General features: G+C 40.8%; 1 protein-coding gene across 1 annotated transcript in view; it reads right to left on the reverse strand.

The window, feature by feature from the left end:
* Nucleotides 1–15,234, reverse strand: part of LOC147625751 (pathogenesis-related protein 1A/1B-like) — a 30,609-nt gene extending 15,375 nt beyond the window's left edge. Inside the window, exon 1 of the mRNA XM_086817304.1 lies at nt 15,169–15,234. Within this exon, the coding sequence (XP_086673430.1) occupies nt 15,169–15,226 (58 nt within the window). The 5' untranslated portion in view covers nt 15,227–15,234. The remainder of the gene's footprint in view (nt 1–15,168) is intronic.
* Between the last annotated feature and the right edge of the window lie 6,433 nt (nt 15,235–21,667).

Here is a 21,667-nt window from a genome sequence, read left to right on the forward strand (position 1 = left end):
ATGGTGGAGCTTGATTTTAAGGGATTCTAGCTCTACCACATGGTAGAGATAGAATTTTGAGCTAGCTCTACCACGTGGAGCAAGAACGCATTGAAAGAACCAAGATCTACCATTTGTTCAATCTAGACCCCCAAGTAAAAACATTGATACAAGAGATTGTATATTGAGTGTCCCCTTAGAGTAGGATGCACTCTCCAATTTTAAGACTGCATTGTAATGAACAAAGACTAAATAAACAAGAATTTATAATTTGACATTGTGAAAGTATCCTTATATACACAACTACTACAAATTAACATTATTAAAGATAGAAAGAGTCTCCTTGTAGTAGGATGCCCTTTGTCAAAATGATAGTTAAAAGTCTTCACCTACTCTACTAAAAAAATAATAATTTGCAAAGTTTGACCAAAAGATAAAAGGATAAAAGGAGTCCCCTTAGAGAAGGATGCACTCCATTTATGACTCAATTATAATAAGACATTGTAAATGAACATGAATTTATTGCTTGTGCTAGAATTCGCTCAATGCTTTACAAAGGCAAACATTTGAACAATATGCTCCATAAGAGGCCTGATTACAATATCATATTTCAATATATGGACTTTTATTACATTAAAAAAAGGCCAAATTACTTGCATCCTCTACATTTGATTATAATAGGGACAAACAAAATGAGCTTCATGGTGGTGTATTACTTTCATGATGCCTCCTCTTGTTGCTTTGCTTGATTTTCACTCTCTGCTTGCCTCTTTGCCTCAGCTTCAGCCTCCTCTCATTGCTTTCTTTGAATTTCAAGTTGTTCCTACCTCTCTGTCTCAGCATCAGCCTCGCTTCCACACCTCTGCCTTTTTTCTATTCTCTACTTCCAATTTCTCTTCTTCAAGTCATTTCTTCATCACATCATCTGAGAATTGGTTAGGTTTTTCTTCAAAGGCATTATCCCATGTATACTCTTGCCGATCTTCATTCTGTAGCACCATAAAAACAACCAATTTCTTAAATCTTCTATCAAAAAACTATACCTTTCCTTGGAAGGTTGATGGCACAATTCTGGGACTATTAACCAGGTTCCTCGCTCATTCTTAAACACCTTATAGTAGCTATCATCAATTATCAATGTATTTTTCTTGTTGTACAAAGGATGGAGACCCCAAAAGATCTCAAGCTTTTTAAAGAAAACTTGTCTATTCTGCACAACTCATGTGGCTTTTGAACAATGCTCTTGTGAGAGAACACCTGCAAACTTGGGCTTTTGTTGTGGAAATACTGTGTCAATTATTCCAGAGAGCTTAGTTCTCCTACATGCGCTCCAAATAAAAACATAAAAGAATCGAATACACCAATCTAAGAACTCATGTGCATCCTTGTGACATAGGACATAATGATATTGGTTAATTGGGTATTTTACCAACTCGGTGCTATAAGGAGGATCCTTCTCATCATATTGGGTTTCAACAACATGGCACAACAAACCATTGAGGTTTAGAATAATAGCCCTCCTATCATCCTCTTTGCGTAGGGGTACGCATATTGGGTCTGACAAATACCATGTCAGTATGATAACCTCCTCAGAGGGATGCACAAAGCGTAACCTTGCATCAATTTCCCATAGACGGTCAAGACAGCGCTGAACCAACTGTCTTTGTACACTCTGGATTTTCTTGGATGAAGAGGTTTTAGCAATTATTGCCTCAGGTTTAACACATATATCCATCATATATATGGAAAAGATACCTCTTTAGAGGCCTGTAATGCTCTGTGATGAAGAAGTTACCTCTTCCAATTAGAATCAATCACATGACCTGGAAAAAAATGAGCATGCTTAATGATAAAGTTGGGCATGTGGGGGGAAGGCATGTTACGACTACTCTTATGCAAAGATAGATTTTAAATAATTACAAAACAAATGTGACTATGCATGCTAACATTAAACTATATATACTGTTCCAAAATGTTGACTTTAGTTGCATTACAAAATGACCCAAGATGCAAAGACTCTTTCCATTTGATTCTAAAAAGACACGACAAAATGTGCTAGCAGGTATCAGAATGTGGTGAAATTAGAATGCATTGATCCAGCTCAGCCACATGGTAGAGCTAGAACAGTTCTACCATGTTATAGAGCTATATCAAAGTATTCTTGCTCGATCCCATGGCAAAATTAGAAATATTTGAAGTCCAGCTCTAGCACGTGGTAGAGCTGTATCAAAATATTTTAGCTAGACCCCATGGTAGAACTAAAATGGTTTGAAGTCCAACTCAACCATGTGGTGACATGGAAGAGCTAGAATGCATTGATCTAGCTCTACCATATGGTAGAGCTAGAACGCTTAAACCCCCCCACCCTCTCTCCCCCGCGGGGCCAACCCACCCCCTCCTCTCTCCTTCGTACCAGCTCACCCACCCTCCCCCTCGTCGCGACCCACCGCCCGCCACCCCCCTCTCTGTCTTTTGTCTCTCTTGCGCACCCACCCCACCCCACCCCCCTCGACGTCGTGACCTCACTCCCTCTCTCTCCTGCGCAACCGAACCTCACCCTTTCCCACCCCCTCTCAACCTCTCCTTTGCCACCCCCCTCCTACGTGACTCCAACAAACACGTAAAAACAAAACAAAACAAAACAAAAAAAACACAAAAACCCCAAAAAAGGAAAAAAAACAAAAAAACAAAAAACAAAACAGAAGGTCTCTCTCTCACCTCCTCACCTCACCGACCACCCACACCCCCCCTCTCATTCATCACCTCACCAACCACCTTGTTTCCTTTCACCTCCACCCTTTCTCACCGACCAAAAATCCCCCCCCAAAAAAAACAAAACAAAACAAAAACGTCTCTCCTATCCCCTTCTCTCCCACCCTCTTTTTTTTATTTTTTTAATCTTTCTTTATTGATTTATTTTCTCTCTTTCCACCGACCCCCTCTTCCCCTTTCTCTCTCCCGCATCCACCTTCTCTTTTTCCACCGATCCCCTCTTCCCCTTTCTCTCTCCCGCATCCCCCTCTCCTGCTCCCACCAACCCCTTTTTACCCATATCCCCACCCTTGCAACCATCGGTGCCGTCCCCATGGAGGAGTCCCCTGTCACCACCTTGGCAACAAGCAATAGTTGAGCCTGCACCCATGGGTTGACTTCCACCCCGGGAGTGTCGCTCTTCTTCGAGCTACCACCGTCGCTCTTCTCCAGCTCACCACCACCACCGACCACCTCCACTTCTCGGATCTTGCTAGTGCCCACCTCTCTTGTGGCCACCATTGACCAGCACGTCTTGTATAGCTTCCTCAATGGTCGCCACTGCCACCACCGTGTCATCACCACTAGCTGAGGTATCATTTTCTCACCACCCTTTGGGTCCTCCCTTGTCTCATGTTTTATCATCAGGCAAGCTTGCCCTAGTAGGGTTGGCTCATTTTGATTCCTTAGACTTCTCCACTACATTCGAGGACTTATGTAGATCCTTCCTAGTGGACCCAGCCACCAAGAGCATCCCTCACCACTGCCTATATAGCCGAGATCTTCCAGTTTCCCACTATTCCCAAGCCTGTAGATGGGATGGGGTATTTCGGGATTTCAGAGGATGATTAGGTCCTTAACCTTCAGGGATTAGTCCCCCTGGGATGATTCCTTGACAGAAATACCCTCATGGCCCAGTATCCCCCATCATCTCCCTAGATGCCAGTAGCTTGGTGTGGCCGACTCTCTTCATCCCCCACATGCTTTCATTTACAATCTCCTCACCTGACTCGCACCTCATCCCCAACTAGGAGTACTTCGTCTCCCCTTGTTTGATGCATTTCTCTCTTTGCACACCACTCGTCCCTTTTATTGGGCTGCCATTGTCCTCTGCTCCGCTGTCACTTGACTCACTTCTACACGCACACCAGCCTTATGTTTTACTGGTCCGCTATTCACACATATTGCATGCTATTTTTACACTCACTCGCAATGGCTCTTCCTAAGAGCCATCCCCCATCGGGACCCTGGTTCTCCCTCACGACCTCACACTCAGGCCCGCATCCTTGGAGATACCATCGATCCCATTGATTGCAGTCCCTTCTTCACCCTTATCATCGACACCCTTCTCATTGACGTCTACGCTGACACTGCCACCCTTGTCATCTATGCCACCGCCATCGCCACCCTCATCATCGACTACCTCCAGGGCATCATCGACTACCTCCAGGGCATCCTCGCCTCCCATTCTCCTTCCCTGGATCCCTTCCTCCACCAAACCAGCAGCACACCTTGTCTCCTTGGTCGCCCCACCATCGTTCACCACTATCCTCGCCACCCCCATCTTCCTCACCTTCTAGAGAGATCTTGGAATCTCTTTAAGGAGAGGTTCCTCCCGTAGTAGTCCAACCCCGAGTTTGCCCTACCTCACCTATTTTTTCTGTGCCTACTCCCCGTATCACCACCTCATCTTCCACTTCTCCCCTCTCCCATCAACACAAACATGAGTTACTTACTCTAGCCTCTTCCTCCCTCATCATCCCCTCCACCACCTTCTCTCTCGACAACACCACCACCTGTTCCGTCGAGCTTCACCTCCACCATCCTCCTCCACTCCCCATGTTGGTCTCTTTCTAAGTCTCCCGCAAACAGTTCTGACCACTCCTCATCCACTCTCTAGTGCGTCCAAGGTGCCTTCATCGACATGAACCAACACTTGCATTAGTTAATCTATCTTGTAGAGAGGGCCACTCAGGAGGCTATATCCTGGGTAGAGGATGTAGAGGCAGCCCTTCAGCAGTTACAGGAGACCATTCCACAACAGGATGACAAAGAGCTCCACGAGCTTTGTGAGGAGTTATTTGAGCCGTGTTTATCCCCCATCCTCGATGAGGATGCCATGGCTGATATTCAGGAGCAAGAGCGCACCCTTTTTGGTAGAGACCCAGCATGAGCATGAGTTCAAGATGCAGGCCCTCCGTTTGGAGCACGAGACACGGCTCACCACTTTGTAGGAGACATATACGCACACTGTTACATTTCATGTGGTTCTAGCAATTGTAGTATTCCTGTTAATATTCTGCATCTAGTACGTGGCCGTGAACACTTGCATAGAGGGTACTAGCATAAGTAGAGGTTATAATCGATAGAGCCATAAGAACAAGTCTAAGTTTTGCTGGGAGATCCGTTGTAGTAGGTGTATTTTGCATTCATATGTATGGATTATCTATAAATTAGCTATATTTATTTTATATGCATGTGAAACTATAATGAATGCACCCATGCATATGGAGTGATGATGACATGGTAGTACACATTTCTAACATGGCATATATGTCTATGAAATGTGGCACCAAATCAAGGATAATGTGGTATGTCCATATGGTGGATGTTTTGATGGCATGGACCAATGATGTAGCAATTAGAGTGAGGTGGCAACTCTTCATAATGAAGTGGTACATTGAGATGGCTCATTGAGGTGGAATGCATGCCAATGTGTAGGTGATGTCGCACATGTGCCCACATGGATGACCACCTTAGGGGTCTCCACCTAGACTTGGTATATTACCTAAGCTAGGTTACCAAGCCTAGTTAGGGTTAGGTTTAGGCTTGGAAGGGAAGAAACTACTCAACTAAAGCCATTTTCATATAAAAATAATTCAAGTAGAGCTATTTTCAGATAGAATGGATGAAAATATACCTTTTCTAAAGCCATTTTCATATAAAAATAATTCAAGTAGAGCTATTTTCAGATAGAATGGATGAAAATATACCTTTTCTTACTCAAATTAAACCAAATTGTTTTTCATAGATTCACCATGTTTTAGCACTCCTATCTCACATAAAATTATTGCTTAATTTAAAGAATAAAATTAATTTACCAATTATATTCAACTGCTCTAAGACTTTGAAGTGAATTTCCAATAGAGACCTTAGAAAATCTAATCCCTAAAAATGAAATTTGACCATATAGCCATAGTAACCTCATAATTATGTATCTATTTGTCTTTAATCAAGAAAAATATGTAATGTACAGAAAAACTACTCTTTTGCATACCTTCGAAGCATATAATAATTAATTATAAAAAGAAATTATATGCAAAAACTTACTCAATAAACCAAGTTAAGATCAACACCATTAAATGCTTTTCTAGCGTGCAAAGCGGGGATGGAATTGTAGTCAAAACAAGACATTTTAAGATCATATTGTCTACCTCTTTTAAATTTGGGTCAGGCCATAAATATATTTGTGACACATAAAATATGGGACAAGCAACAACTACATTTATGACACAAATGTTTTAAATTTTTGATTTTTTATCAAACCATATTATGTTTAACTGTACAACTACTAGGGTGTGATGTTTCATTAGAAGACCTCAGCGTTAAAATTCCTTGGCCAACTTGGAAGGTGTATTAAGTGAGGATCTTTATTGTACAACCACCCACACGTAGTGCCTATATGATTTAGCCTTCATGACATCTTGAGCCTTCTTCATATTGTCCTTGCAAAGTTGAAGAAGTTGTCTCATTCTTTCCAACTCTTCTTTTGCCAATGGATTGACCACTTTGTCTTCACGGAAGGCTATCGATGGCACATGTACTTGATATCCATAGAGAGCCTCAAATGGTGACATGCCAATACTCAAATGCTTGCTTGAATTATGGCAAAATTCAGCAAGATAAAGCCACTCATCCCAAGATGTTTGCATGTCATGACAATAGTGCCTCAAGTACACCTCAAGCCATTTGTTTGTGCACTCCGTTTGCCCATCCGTTTGAGGGTGATAGGCTGTAGATGGAGTGATTTGAGTACCCAAGCTCTCAAATAATGACCTCCAAAAAGTCCCCATGAACTTGGTATCTCGATCACAAACTATGTTGAGTGGCAAGCCATGTATCTTGAATACATGTTCCAAAAATTGCTTGGCAATATGAGATGCTCCATAAGTGGTCTTTGAAGCAATGAAATGGGCTGATTTTGTAAGCCTATCAATCACCACAAATATTTGATCCCATCCATGCTTTGTCTTTGGTAGACCCGTGAGTGATGAAGTCCATAGAAATGTGAGTCCATTTACCATCCGGAATAGGTAATGGATGAAGTAAACCACTTGGGAGTTGATGGCTATCCTTATTCTTTTGACAAGAAGCACATTCCATCACAAACTTCTTCACATCTCCCCATATACCTTTCCAATAAAAACTCTTGCTCACTTTATCATAGGTTTTGAGTACACCAAGATGGCCCGAAAGTGGTGAAGAATGCATCTCATGAAGCACCTTTGGTATGTAGAATGAGGTAGGAACCAAATACACCTTATCCTTGTACCACAAGAGACCATTGTGAAGCTTGTAATGAGGAAACTCTCCACCATCACCTTGCTGTAATTTGGTATAAATATGAGCAGCACCTTCATTGATGAGGTATTCCTCTTGAATCCCCTTGATCCATTCACTATATACCTCCATGATTGAAGTTGTAGCGCATGCCCACATTCTAGACAATGCATCCGCCACTACATTGTCCTTCCCGGGTGTGTAGGATATCTCAAAATCATATCCTTGAAGTGTGGCCAGCCATCTCTTTTGCTTTGGAGAAAGATTTGGTTGGGAGAGGAAAAATTTCAGCACCCTATGATCACTTCTCACCTTGAAATGAGCACCATAAAGATAGTGATGCCACTTCTTGATGGCATGAAGTATGGCTAGCATCTCTTGCTCATAAACATGAAGCCCCATCTCCTTTTCGGTGAGCTTTCTACTTTCAAATGCAATGACTCCATGCTCTTGATACAAAACTGCCCCAATTCCTCTACCACTTGCATCCGCCCTCACATAAAATGTCTTTGCAAAATCCGGACATACAAGTATAGGGGCTGAAGTGAGCAACTCCTTGAGCTCATTGAAGCTCTTGTTGGCAATGGAATCCCAAAAGAAAGCCTCCCTCTTGAGCAAGTCGGTAAGAGGTGCCGCAATGGATGCATAATGTTGCATGAATCTTCTATAGAAAGAAGATAATCCCAAAAATCCTCTCAATTGAGTTGTATTGCTTGGTGTTGGCCACTCTTTGACACATGCCACTTTCTTAGGATCAGCCCTTATGCCATTCTCACCCACCAAGTGTCCAAGATATTCCACTTCATTGACCATGAATGTGCATTTGCTCTCCTTTGCATAAAGCTTGTGCTTCCTCAACACTTCAAACACTTGCTTCACATGACATAAATGTTCCCCTTTGCTCTTGCTATAGATCAAGATGTCATCGAAGAACACTAGCACAAACTTGAAAAGAAGGGGAGCCAATATCCGATTCATCAATGCTTGAAAAGTGGCCGGAGCATTTGTAAGACCAAAGGGCATCACCATGAAGTGAAACAATCCCCTTTCCGTCCTAAATGATGTCTTCTCTTCATCACCTTCCTTCATCCTTATTTGATGATATCCCGATCTCAAATCAATCTTGGTGAAGAACTTTGCCCCTTTGAGCTCATCAAGAAGATCATCAATGCGAGGTATGGGATACCTATTCTTGATTGTGACCTTGTTCAAGTCACGATAATCAATGCACATGCGAAAGGATCCATCCTTCTTCTTCACCAAGAGAACGGGAGATGCAAATGGAGATTGTGAAGGTTGAATAAGACCCATAGCAAGCAAATCTTGCACTTGCTTAGCCACTTCCTCTCTTTCTACCTTAGACAAACGGTAAGGAGGCTTGTTGACAACCTTTGCATTTGGTTCAAGTACTATGGCATGGTCAATCTCCCTCTTAGGTGGTAGACTCTTTGGCACTTGCAAAATATCTTCATACTCCTTAAGAAGAGTTGCCATTTCCTCATCTATGTGCTGTCCACTGCCTTCCATCCCCTCTTGGGTAACATGTAACACATAGATAGTGCCAAAAGCCTTAATCTCTTTCTTGAGTCGCCTTGGAGTGATCAAAGAGAGCTTCTTAGGTGCATTTGCAGCAAGTACCACTTGTTGCCCATGATGTAGAAAGCTCATGAAACCTTGTTGAAGGTTCATGTGAATGTCACCAAGTGAAGCCAACCAATCACACCCCATGATAATGTCGATGGGACCCATATCCAAAACCACCAAATCACCTTCCCAAGTGTATGAAGAGGATAAAACCACTTTTGTAGAAGGGCAAACCAAGCTAGTCTTCTCACTTTCCCCATTTGCCACTTGCACTTGGAACGTTGTAGGTGTCTTCTTTGTGTTGAGTTTGAGAGAGTTGATGGATTTAGAGTTGATGAAGCTATGAGTGCTCCCGGAATCCACAAGAATATGTGCAACCCTCCCATTGATGGTCTCCACCAACCTTAGTGTGCTTGGGTTCTTGCAACCCGCCAACAACTCTTGCGAGATAGAGCATATGCAAGCTGAAATTTCTGCATTTGTAGGCATGTCTCCATCCACAAGGCTTTCCTTAACTCTACCTCCCGGATCAAACGGAAACTCACCATCCTCCGTGATGAAAGAATGGTCTTCAAGTGACTCCTCATGTGCTTCTTCATTGCAATCCTTCCATTCTTCAATGTCATGAGAGTCATCCTTGTTCTCTTCCTCATCCATGAGGATCATAGTGGCCACAATCTTCTTTGATTTGCACACATGCCCGGGTGACCACCTCTCTTTGCACTTGAAACATAGCCCTTTGCTTCTCAACTCCTCAATCTTTGGATCATCCATTCTTTGAGTCTTCTTGAAGGGTTGAAAGGGCTTCTTCTTCATGAAGTCACTACTCCTTTTGGCATCAAATTGATGTATCCCATTCTTTGGCTGTCCACCCCCAAATGATGTAGGAGTTCTTGGATTAGAGGATGGTAATGTAGAGGTAGGACCTTTCCCAAAATTGTAAGAAGTAGTGGTTGGTTTGAGTGTGTCTTTGGTGAAGGTCATGGGCTGAGATCTCTTGTACTTTGGCTCATAGAGTTCGGCTAACCTCATAGCTTCTTTGAGAGAGCTAGGCCTTTGAGCCGACACATCCGCCTTGATGAAGTGTTCAAGCCCATGCACAAACTTTTTCATCTTCATGTCTTCACTCAAGCCTTCCACGTACATTGAAAGCTTCAAAAATTTCTTGATATAATCTCTCACCATCATCCCCTTTTGAGAAAGTTCATACCATTCTTCATGGTAACGGTCAAGCACTCAAGTTCATCTCCCGCTTCAATCCTTCCCAAGTTGATGGCGTGTTCCCTTGTTTGACCAAGTGCCTCCACCATTGATGTGCATAATCTTCAAGGTGTAAGGAAGCAAATTGTACCATATCACGCTCACTTTTTGGGTAAAGTTGGAAATAAGTGTCAAGCTTAGTAGCCCACTCCTCCAACTCTTGCGGAGATGATCCATCACCTTTGAACTTTGATAGTGAGACTTTGTCTTTGACATCCTTAGAAGCTGTGTAGGATGGGTTGTCATGTTGGGTAGAGGGTTTGAACCTTTGCATCTTCATATACGATTCCATGAATTGCGCAAAGTCTTTGTAGTCCCTCTTGATGTCATTTGGTAACTCCATCCACTTCTCATGAGCATCCCTTTGTCTTTGGGCAAAGGACAATTGGTTCCAATCGAGTACCACCTCTTCATCAATCATGTGCATATTGGAATTAGATGGACCCGAGTGAAAAGAAGAATGAAACATGTCCTTGACAAGGGGCCTCCGTGCATCCGCCATGAATCCAAAAGTAGCATTCTTGGTGGCATGCTCATGCATTACTTTGGGAGAAACCTCTTGTGCCATAGGTAGCTTGCCTTCCCTACGGCCTTCAAAAGCTGTACCATATTGCCTGCCTGCATGTGAAACACCATGACCACTATCAAATGAAGGTTGGCTCATTGGCCGAGCCACCCTCTCTTCCAAGACTTCCATCCTTGTGGCCATAGTATCAAGTCTATCATTGACCTCCACCCTTGTAGCCATCGTGTCCATCTTCGCATTCATTTGCATCAGCATTTGCATGATCGAATCGATGGGGATGGTATGTGATGCTTGTGGGGTGGGCTTGTGGGCACTTCGGGATGGTATGTGACGCTTGTGGGGTGGGCTTGTGGGCACTTCCAACATTCACTTCTTCATGCACTTCCCTTGAAGTATGCCCACAAGTATCTTCCGGAGCATCTAAGATTCCTTGCTCCATAATTGCTTCTTCTCCCTCTACCTCGTCGGGAGTCAAGGTGTTATGCTTTGGTCGCCCTCTTGTCCTCGTTCCCATGGAAAGTATCGGTTTCAAAGATTTGGCTCTAACTTGAGGTAGGGATGTCCGATTGAAGTGGTCTAGAGCTTGTTGGAGAGCTAATGAGGTGTACTAGACCACTATACAAAGACCCTTAAGAGGTGAGAAGTGCTACTATTCTTTGTTTTAGGGTTTACAGGGTTATAGGCTGAAATAGTATTTTGAGCATAACTTGAGCTAGAAATATCCGAATGCAAAACTTCTTAGCTCAAATCGAAGCCCTCGATGAGTACTACGAGCCTATGTGATTAGATCTTGAAGACCTTAAGACCCCTATGACTGAATTAGGGTTTACTGTTTCTGCAAAAACCCTAATTTCTACCCCAAAGAGATATCGAAACGGAAAGGTTAAGGGCTCGTTGGGTAGCTCTAAGGAAGCACTAAGAGCTCGTATGATCACCTTTAATTAAATCCAAAAGGTTTGGGACTGAATTAGGGTTTTGTAAATCTGCACTTTTCTTGCCCAAGTGACCCTTTTGTGCCCCCAATGATCCTTGCTTGTTCCCGCACCTTTGTTAGCACCTTTTGCACTTCCTTTGCATCCCAAGTTCTGCAATTAATGTTTCACCAACCTCAATTGCCATGCATAGCCAAGATTTTGGAAAAATTTCGCCATAGTCTCCTTTGTAAATGGAGCCAAATCTCAACTGAAAATGCAATTTCTGAAATCAAAATACAATGCTCTTTGCATCCCACAATGCCATGAAAGCTCTTATGCAATCTTTGTCCATCAAGGCATTAGCAACATCCACACAATATGATGGAATAGGGGGCCCCATTGCCCAAATGCATCCATAAAGTCGATGTGAGGATTGTTGAGGACGCGCGTTGAAGCTTGCCGATCTCCCGGCCAAGCCCTTCTCACCCCTTCACCAAGTTTTCCTCCAAGGTGAAGGTTGAGGCCATTTCTTCACTCCGTGTACCTAATCCCTCTTTGTACCGCTTTTCCAAGGCAATCACGGCACAAAGAGTTCAAGACATTCTCCCCTTGGCCTCTCCAACCAATGCCAAGGTACCCTCACACATTGCTAGATTCTAGAAAACTTGAAGTGGTAGCAATGGTGAGTGTAGGTACAAAAATGATGTGAATGTAATGGAAGAGATCACTTACAAGTATATGGCATGACTCATGCCATTTACAATTTTCTCATGAATCAATACGCATGAACTCATGCTCATTCTCCTCACTCCAAGTGTTCACCATCCATCAAACAAATTCCAACATCAACAACATCCAACAACACATTGACACTTGTGAAATATGAGTTCAATCCCCCAAAATTGATCCAAGAGCTATGCTTTCTTATGCCAAAATGCAAGTCATAGCATTGAATGGCTATGTAGATGATTCAAGGCATCTATGTGGCATAAAGATAAGCATGAATGGCTCCCAAAAGCATTGAGTAAACTTGATACTCCATCAATGGCATGCCAATTGAATCAAAGTGAAGAGAATCTCCAAAAATATGATCCATTGTTTGGCCAAGGCTCATGTGGAAGCAATCCATTGCACAAATGCAAGCAATAATGCATAGACAAGCATCATTGGCATGTGAATGGTCAAGCCAAATGGTTAATTTCTGAAATTTAGGGTTTCTGAATGTAACCAACCCCAATCAACTCCCAAAGCTCCACCAATGCTTCAAACTTGCAAGAGATTAATGGAATCACTCACCGATGACATCCCATGAGCTTCAATGGTGAAAAATGTTGAAGAATGCTTCATGTTGGAGAAAAACGTGGCCCTCTTGCTCACTGATTTGCAGCCATGAAGGAGATCACCAATGCTCATGGAAATGACATGAAAAGGCTACCAAATCATGAGGGAAAGCTTGCCAATGCTCAATGGAAGGCTAAGCAATGTTAACCAAGCTCTATTTCCTCATGAATTCGGCGCATTTTCGCCATCAGGCTGCGCTGGAAATCGCCGTTTTCTCCACGATTTGATGAACAAAACTCACATAATGTCTTCATACCTTGCTTGTAAACGATTCCTTCAAGATTTCTTGTCATTTGCTTGAGGTTTGCTTGAGGAATCCATGGCTAGGGTTGCAGGAAATCTCCACAGTAGAAAAACAATTTTGGAAAAAAATTTCAGAAATTACTTGTAAAAAAAAAGTGCTCTATGTGTTCCTCTCATCAAGATCAGTAAAAGCCCTATGAAATGGGAGCAAAACGGGAAGAATCAAGGGAGTAATGGCTATGGAAAGCTTGGAGAGGAAGCACAAATGATAAACGTGATTAACAGAGAGATTAGCAAGTGATTAATTCAAATTTCCCCCAATTTTTGTACCCCGCCTCAAATATTTGGTCCAGGGAGCCCAAATTAGATCCAGAAATGCTAAAATTGGTCAAAATCCCTCAAAATTCAAGCAATTTCCATAAAATGCCCACCATATCCATGAGATTAAGCATGATTAGAGAAGATTTGTCAAGAATCACTCAAGGATTAGAAGAAAATAAGAAAAAAAATGAAAGAAACTCAAATTTTCAAGCAAATTTTCCCAACAACCCATGCATGCCCATGACCAAAATCAAGAGCTCTGATACCAATTGGAATGGAGGGATGTAATGCATGAAAATAAGAGCAAATCACCATGTAAACATGATGCCTAAGTGATTTTAGTCTCTCACCAAGAGAATGGAAATAGCCTTCCATAAGCCAAGTGTGAAGCCATGAGCTCCAAGAAACATGAGTTTCAATTTCTAAAAATGAACATCAAAAGTTACAACCATGGTCCAAGTCCCCTCTTTTATACATGGACTTGTCCCATTATTAACCCTATTGAATAAAGTTCCTACTTTATTACAAAAACTACACGTAATTCTGGGCTGTTTGTTTTACCAACACTAAAACCTGTAACATGCGACCTCGGCTCGAGATTATAAAAGGCCTAAGTTTTATTATTCAAATGCTAGGCATGGTTGTGTTATATCTTTTTGTCTTGTGCAAAAAACAAATATAGAATTTGCCATTCTTCCTTTGTTTTTTATTTTTTTGATTTGTTCGTGTAGGGAAGATGGATGACTTCAATGTCGGTCTCCCTTCTAGCCTATGCTAAGAGTGACGTTGTTGTTGTTGTTGATGCTCCACCATGTGGCAAAGAAAGTGATCTTCACACCTTTAAGCTTTCATTAAATAACCTTTAATCTCATACGTGTTACGGATCTACCCCACCAACATCAGCTTGAGTTCCTAAATGAGGATGTAATCGCAACAAATAGTTCCATCTAGTCCTACTCCGAGTCCACGGATGGGCACATAGAATCATCTAACAAGATCACATCATGCAATTATTAATTTAAAACGTACAACCATAATAAATAGCTCATAAGATCTATATATTATAAACCTTTATAAAGCAGCTCATACGATCTCCATAGTGTAGGAGCTTACTTATTATAGAGCATCCTAAACTATTTTTGGAAGTTATAACCATGATAGCTCCTCAAAGCTTTATTCTGCGCCGCGTGTTATATATGCGGCCCCTCCTCCGGAGTCCGGCAGAGGTAGAGCAGTAAGCGCAAGCCTTCTTTTCGTCGGGAGATCCGTTGTAGTAGCCATTTGGGCAAGTACTCGCAGTTGTTCCAGCAGTACAGTCCACCGAAGCACAAGCGCCGTTTGTAGGAACCACTTTGAGAGCCACATTGAAGTCCAGGCGGTTGCCACCGTCCACCGTGATCTCGAACTGCGAGACGTCGGACGGTGGACCAGTGTTGCATGCTTGGCCCCCGCAGCCCCAGCTGACCAGCTCGGCGATGCAGCTACAGTCCACGTCTGCTACGAGCACGCCCCGCCGACTCCGTTGTTGGGTACCCAATACTTGGCGCACACAGTTAAGCTGCACTGATTGTGGACATAGATCGTCGTTGCATTCACCAGAACCCACCCTCCTGCATGATGCATATCATTTCATGTTTAAAAATACAAAAAAAAAACTAAGTAGGCCTTTTCGCCTACTAGCGTTCTTACCCGAGGCTCCAACAAGAATGAGCAGCAATACGGATGATATTCCCATTTTGATACCCATGATATTATTGTTCAATCTCACTCTCACACACACACACTACCACCACCACCACCACCACCACCAACTACTACTAATTGAAGCGACAGAAGAACAACACAACGTAGAGGAGGAGGAGGAGGAGGAGGAAGAGGCACACGTCCCCGCTATTTATACACCTTGATGCAACTTGGCCATCACCTTTTCAACTGTGCGCCCAATAGCAGAACCTCCTTGCAGTGTTCACTTTTGGCACGCGCACTGTGCCAAAAGTAAATTGTGTAAGTGTTCACTGTTGGCTCGCACGGCCATCACCTTTTCAGATGTGCCTAGCACGGTCCACGACGGTCTACGCGCCCAATAAAGAGGCAATAAAGGCTTTGGCTAAGTTTTCAAACTTGGCTATGGAAAGATTCAAAGTTTATAGTATAATTCAAAAGTTCAAATTTGACAATTGCCTTTAATTTTAAGCCATGAAATTTGTACATTTTAATTGCAAATCCTAGCATTTATATGATTTCTAGTGATTTTCAAGTTGAAATCTTTGTTAAGCAAAGCATTAATGACCTTTAATTTTAAGGGTTAAAAAGAACTTTTTTTTATATCATTGAAGTTCAAATCATTGAGATCTACGTCAAATATTTGCCTTTTTTCTTCGATAAGTGAATCCCAAGATAGTTTTTTTCTTTGTCTCACTTGTTTTTTCTTAAGATACTATTCTCAAACTCGATCTTGAGTATAAACCACTTTTTACATCCATACATGTGGAATACAATTGTTTTTTCCTCAATGACTAAAGGCGAAGCTAGTGTTTTCCTTTCTCCCACTTATCTTCTCTAGGTACAATTCTCACACTTGATCACCACTTTTTACATTATACATGTGAAATACAGTTACTTTTTACTTGATGTGAGTAAATGCCAAGGTAGTGTTTTTCTTTGTTCCACGTGCCTTCTATAGGTACTATTCTCACACTTGATCTTGAGTATTGACCGCTTTTTATATCAAACTTTTCCTTTAATGTGACTAACTTCCAAGATAGTTTTTTTCTTTGAGCTACTTTTCTCACACTCGAACCTTGAGTATCGACTGTAGCATTATATGGTAGTGATACGTGTGTGCACACTTAGGAGCGTCGGGGTACTTTTTCCCTCCCTAGGAGGCTTTTTCCCCCTTGCGTCATATGTACACCATCATATCTACTCATTTTGGGGTATGTACTTATCTTTTGTATCTGGCACACATTTGTTCATTCTAAGTAAAGTAGAAGTGATAGGAGTAGGGAAGGTGGTGGGAAGCATGGATGTGGGAAAAGTGTTGAGGTAAGGAATAAAGAGAACGGGGTGTGATGGGGCAGGGGAAAAGTGTTGAGGTAAGGAATAAAGAGAACGGGGTGTGATGGGGCAGGGGTGAATGTAGGAGTAAAATAGGAGAGCGAGTCTAGTGAAGCGGTCAAGAGGTATAGGGGTTACTATGGGACAGCAGACATGTCAGACACATAGTAGGAAGGAGATAATACCGAGCGACTCAATTGCTGGGCTCCGTACCTAGAGTTTAGGAGAGGTTCCAAGCCGCCTGTGCCTCTAGAATACATTGTAAATCTAGGCCATCTATGAGTATGGAGGCGGCATTAGAAGATGCCCCTCCATATATCTGATTTTGGTCCGTTGGTGATGAACCCCATGATGGCCACATCTATATGCATACAAACATTACATAAACACATAAAAACATAGCTCACATAGAGCATACATTACATAAAAAGCTTATGTGTAACTCTACAACTACTAGGGTGTGATGTTTCAGTAGAAGACCTCAACGTTAAAATTCCTTGGCCAACTTGGAAGGTGTATCAAGCGAGGATCCTTATTGTACAACCACCCACACGTAGTGCCTATATGATAATAAACTTATGAATATGAACATTGCGTTATATAAGTATAAACTTACACATATAATTATCATATCAAGAGTGTAAACATTTTTAGTAAATAAAAATCATAAACAATCACCCACATTTCTATGAATGATTTAATCTCTGACGAATTTCTCAAGAAGAGATAAAATTAAGGAAATACTATGGATCGCTTGATTTCGGTATAGCATTTTGAGGAGGGAGTTTGATACATGGATGTCTCAGTTGTTCATATATCTCAATCGAGATACAAGGATGTAATCAGAGCCGTATCTATATCTCCTCTACATCTCGATCCAGATATTTCCAACAAATGGGAGATGTTCATATCTTCTAACCCTAAAAATACACGTAAATCTGGGCTGTTTGTTTTACCAACACTAAAACCTGTAACGTGCGACCTCGGCTCGAGATTATAAAAGGCCTTAGTTTTATTATTCAAATCCTAGGCATGGTTGTGTTATATCTTTTTGTCTTGTGCAGACAACAAATATAGAATTTGCCAATTTTTCTATTCTTCCTTTGTTTTTTATTTTTTAATTTTTTCGTAGGGAAGATGGATGACTTCAATGTCGGTCCCCCTTCTAGCCTATGCTAAAAGTGACGTTGTTGTTGTTGTTGATGCTCCACCATATGTGGCAAAGAAAGTGATCTTCACACCTTTAAGCTTTCATTAAATAACCTTTAATCTCATACGTGTTACGGATCTACCCCACCAACATCAGCTTGAGTTCCTAAACGAGGATGTAATCGCAAATAGTTCCATCTAGTCCTACTCTGAGTCCACGGATGGGCACACAGAATCATCTAACAAGATCACAACATCATGCGTTTATTAATTTAAAATGTACAACCATAATAAATAGCTCATAAGATCTATATATTATAAACCTTTATAAAGCAGCTCATACGATCTCCGTAGTATAGGAGCTTACTTATTATAGAGCATCCTAAACTATTTTTGGAAGTTATAACCATGATAGCTCCTCAAAGCTTTATTCTGTGCTGCGTGTTACATATGCGGCCCCTCCTCGGGACTCCGCCTTTGGCTAAGTTTTTTTCTCCAAGAACTCAAAGATTTGGTAATCTAGCATTTGATCTTGAAGAAGTAAGGGCTTTAAGGATTGATATTTGAAATTGTAAGCTCTCTAAGTAAGATAATGCAAGAAAATCACTCAATATTGGTTACTAAAATCTATGCAAACCTTAATTTCAAAAATCAAGAAAATTTCAAGAAAATCAAGATTAAGAAGATTATGAAATCAAACTGTAAAGTAAATTAGGGTTATGAAAATAGTTACCAATATAAATTCAAAAATGATTAACAAAAATTTTACAATATTGTCAAAACAAGAAATTAGCAAATCTGAAAATTGTGTTAAAATCAACTTCGAAAATGATTATCACTAATTACTACCTAAGCCAAGAGCTCTGATACCAATGAAAGAAAGTAGTGTCTAGATTAACATAAATTTGATGACATAAAGCAACATCTAGATAAATTGGATATAGCTTAATTGGTCTTGGATTAGCTTAGATTAGGATGATTAGCTTAGGTTTAGAGAGAGTAAGTGACTTTTATATTAATGATTATCAAAAGGTTCAAAAGGTACAATACTGTTAGAGCACATACCTTTTATAGACCCAAGGTCCATGTGTCATTATCCCACATGTAAATGACCCTAAGCCCATGTGCCTAGGTCCGTCCCATGTGCATGTGCATCCTGAGAACACTTTGCTACAAAATACCAACGAAAGAAAGTAGCATCTAGATTAACATGGATTCAATAAAAGAAAGTAGCATCTAGATTAACTTGGATTTATCTTAATTAACCTTGGATTAGACTAGATTAGGATGATTAGCATAGGTTTAGAGAGAAGAGAGAGTAAGTGACTTGTGTATTGATCATTATTAAAAGGTTCAAAAGGTACAATACTCCTAGAGCACATGCCTTTTATAGTCCCAAGGCCCATGTGCCCTAATTCCACATGTAAATGACCCTAAGCCCAGGTGCCTAGGCCCATCCCATGTGCATGTGCATCCTAAAAACACTTTGTTACAAATGACTTGTAAATCTAAAATTTTGTGACAAATTATCCTGTAACCAAATTTATGCTGCAACTCAACGAACTAGAAATTGGACATATATAGTCAAAATTGATACTTTCATAGAGTGCTTGTGAAAAACTTGCAGAGCTGAAACTAGGCCTGACATAGCTTCGAATCAAAATTATCAAATTGCATATTACAACGCCCCTTTGCTTGACCACCACGAAGGGCGCTTTAAGATGTGATAATGGACCTTACTATTGTGTCCAGCTGCTTCTCTTGGCTACAAACAATACGCATGCCAATGTGTAGGTGATGTCACACATGTGCGCACGTGGATGACCACTTTAGGGGTCTCCACCTAGACTTGGTATATTACCTAAGCTAGGTTACCAAGCCTAGTTAGGGTTAGGTTTAGGCTTGGAAGGGAAGAAACTACTTAACTAAAGCCATTTTCATATATAAATAATTCAAGTAGAGCTATTTTCAGATAGAATGGATGAAAATATACCTTTTCTTACTCAAATTAAACCAAACTGTTTTTCATAGATTCACCATGTTTTAGCACTCCTATCTCACATAAAATTATTGCTTAATTTAAAGAATAAAATTAATTTACCAATTATATTCAACTGCTCTAAGACTTTTAATTGAATTTTCAATAGAGATCTTAGAAAATCTAATCCCTAAAAATGAAATTTGACCATATAGCCACAGTAACCTCATAATTATCTATCTATTTGTCATTTAATCAAGAAAAATATGTAATGTAGAAAAAAACTACTCTTTTGCATACCTTCGAAATATATAATAATTAATTATAAAAAGAAATTATATGCAAAAACTTACTCAATAAACCAAGTTAAGATCACCACCATTAAATGCTTTTCTAGCGTGCAAAGTGGGGATGGAATTGTAGTCAAAACAAGAAATTTATTAACATTTTAAGATCATATTGTCTACCTCTTTTAAATTTGGGTCAGGCCATAAATATATTTGTAACACATAAAATATGGGACAAGCCATAACTACATTTATGACACAAATGTTTTAAATTTTTGATTTTTTATCAAACCATATTATGTTTAACTATACAACTACTAGGGTGTGATGTTTCATTAGAAGACCTCAACGTTAAAATTCATTGGCCAACTTGGAAGGTGTATCAAGTGAGGATCCTTATTGTGTACAACCACCCACACGTAGTGCCTATATGATAATAAAATTATGAATATGAACATTGCGTTACTTATACATATAATTATCATATCAAGAGTGTAAACATTTTTTAGTAAATAAAAATCATAAACAGTCACCTACATTTCTATGAATGATTTGATCTCTGACGAATTTCTCAAGAAGAGATAAAATTAAGGAATTACTGTGGATCGCTTGATTTGGGTATAGCATTTTGAGGAGGGAGTTTGATACATGGATGTCTCAGCTGTTCATATATCTCAATCGAGATACAAGGATGTAATCAGAGCCGTATCTATATCTCCTCTACATCTCGATCTAGATATTTCCAACAAATGGGAGCTGTTCATGTCTTCTAACCCTAAAACTACATGTAAATCTGGGCTGTTTGTTTTACCAACACTAAAACCTGTAACATGCGACCTGGGCTCGAGATTATAAAAGGCCTAAGTTTTATTATTCAAATGCTAGGCATGGTTGTGTTATATCTTTTTGTCTTGTGCAAAAAACAAATATAGAATTTGCCATTCTTCCTTTGTTTTTTATTTTTTTGATTTGTTCGTGTAGGGAAGATGGATGACTTCAATGTCGATCCCCCTTCTAGCCTATGCTAAGAGTGACGTTGTTGTTGCTGTTGATGCTCCACCATGTGGCAAAGAAAGTGATCTTCACACCTTTAAGTTGTCATTAAATAACCTTTAATCTCATACGTGTTACGGATCTACCCCACCAACATCAGCTTGAGTTCCTAAATGAGGATGTAATCGCAAATAGTTCTATCTAGTCCTACTCCGAGTCCACGGATGGGCACACAGAATCATCTAACAAGATCACATCATGCAATTATTAATTTAAAACGTACAACCATAATAAATAGCTCATAAGATCTATATATTATAAACCTTTATAAAGCAGCTCATACGATCTCCATAGTGTAGGAGCTTACTTATTATAGAGCATCCTAAACTATTTTTGGAAGTTATAACCATGATAGCCGCGTGTTATATATGCGGTTGCCACCGTCCACTGTGATCTCGAACTGCGAGACGCCGGACGGTGGACCAGTGTTGCATGCAGCCCCAGCTGACCAGCTCGGCGATGCAGCTACAGTCCAGGTCTGCCCTGGCGCCAGCTGCGAGCACGCCCCACCGACTCCGTTGTTGGGTACCACAGTTGAGCTGCACTGATTGTGGACATAGATCGTCGTTGCATTCACCAGAACCCACCCTCCTGCATGATGCATATCATTTCATGTTTAAAAATACAAAAATAAACTAAGTAGGCCTTTCCGCCTACTAGCGTT

This window comes from Cibotium barometz, chromosome 23 (genome assembly GCF_041138505.1).
Source record: "Cibotium barometz isolate CiBa-2024 chromosome 23, ASM4113850v1, whole genome shotgun sequence".
Classification (NCBI taxonomy): domain Eukaryota; kingdom Viridiplantae; phylum Streptophyta; class Polypodiopsida; order Cyatheales; family Cibotiaceae; genus Cibotium; species Cibotium barometz.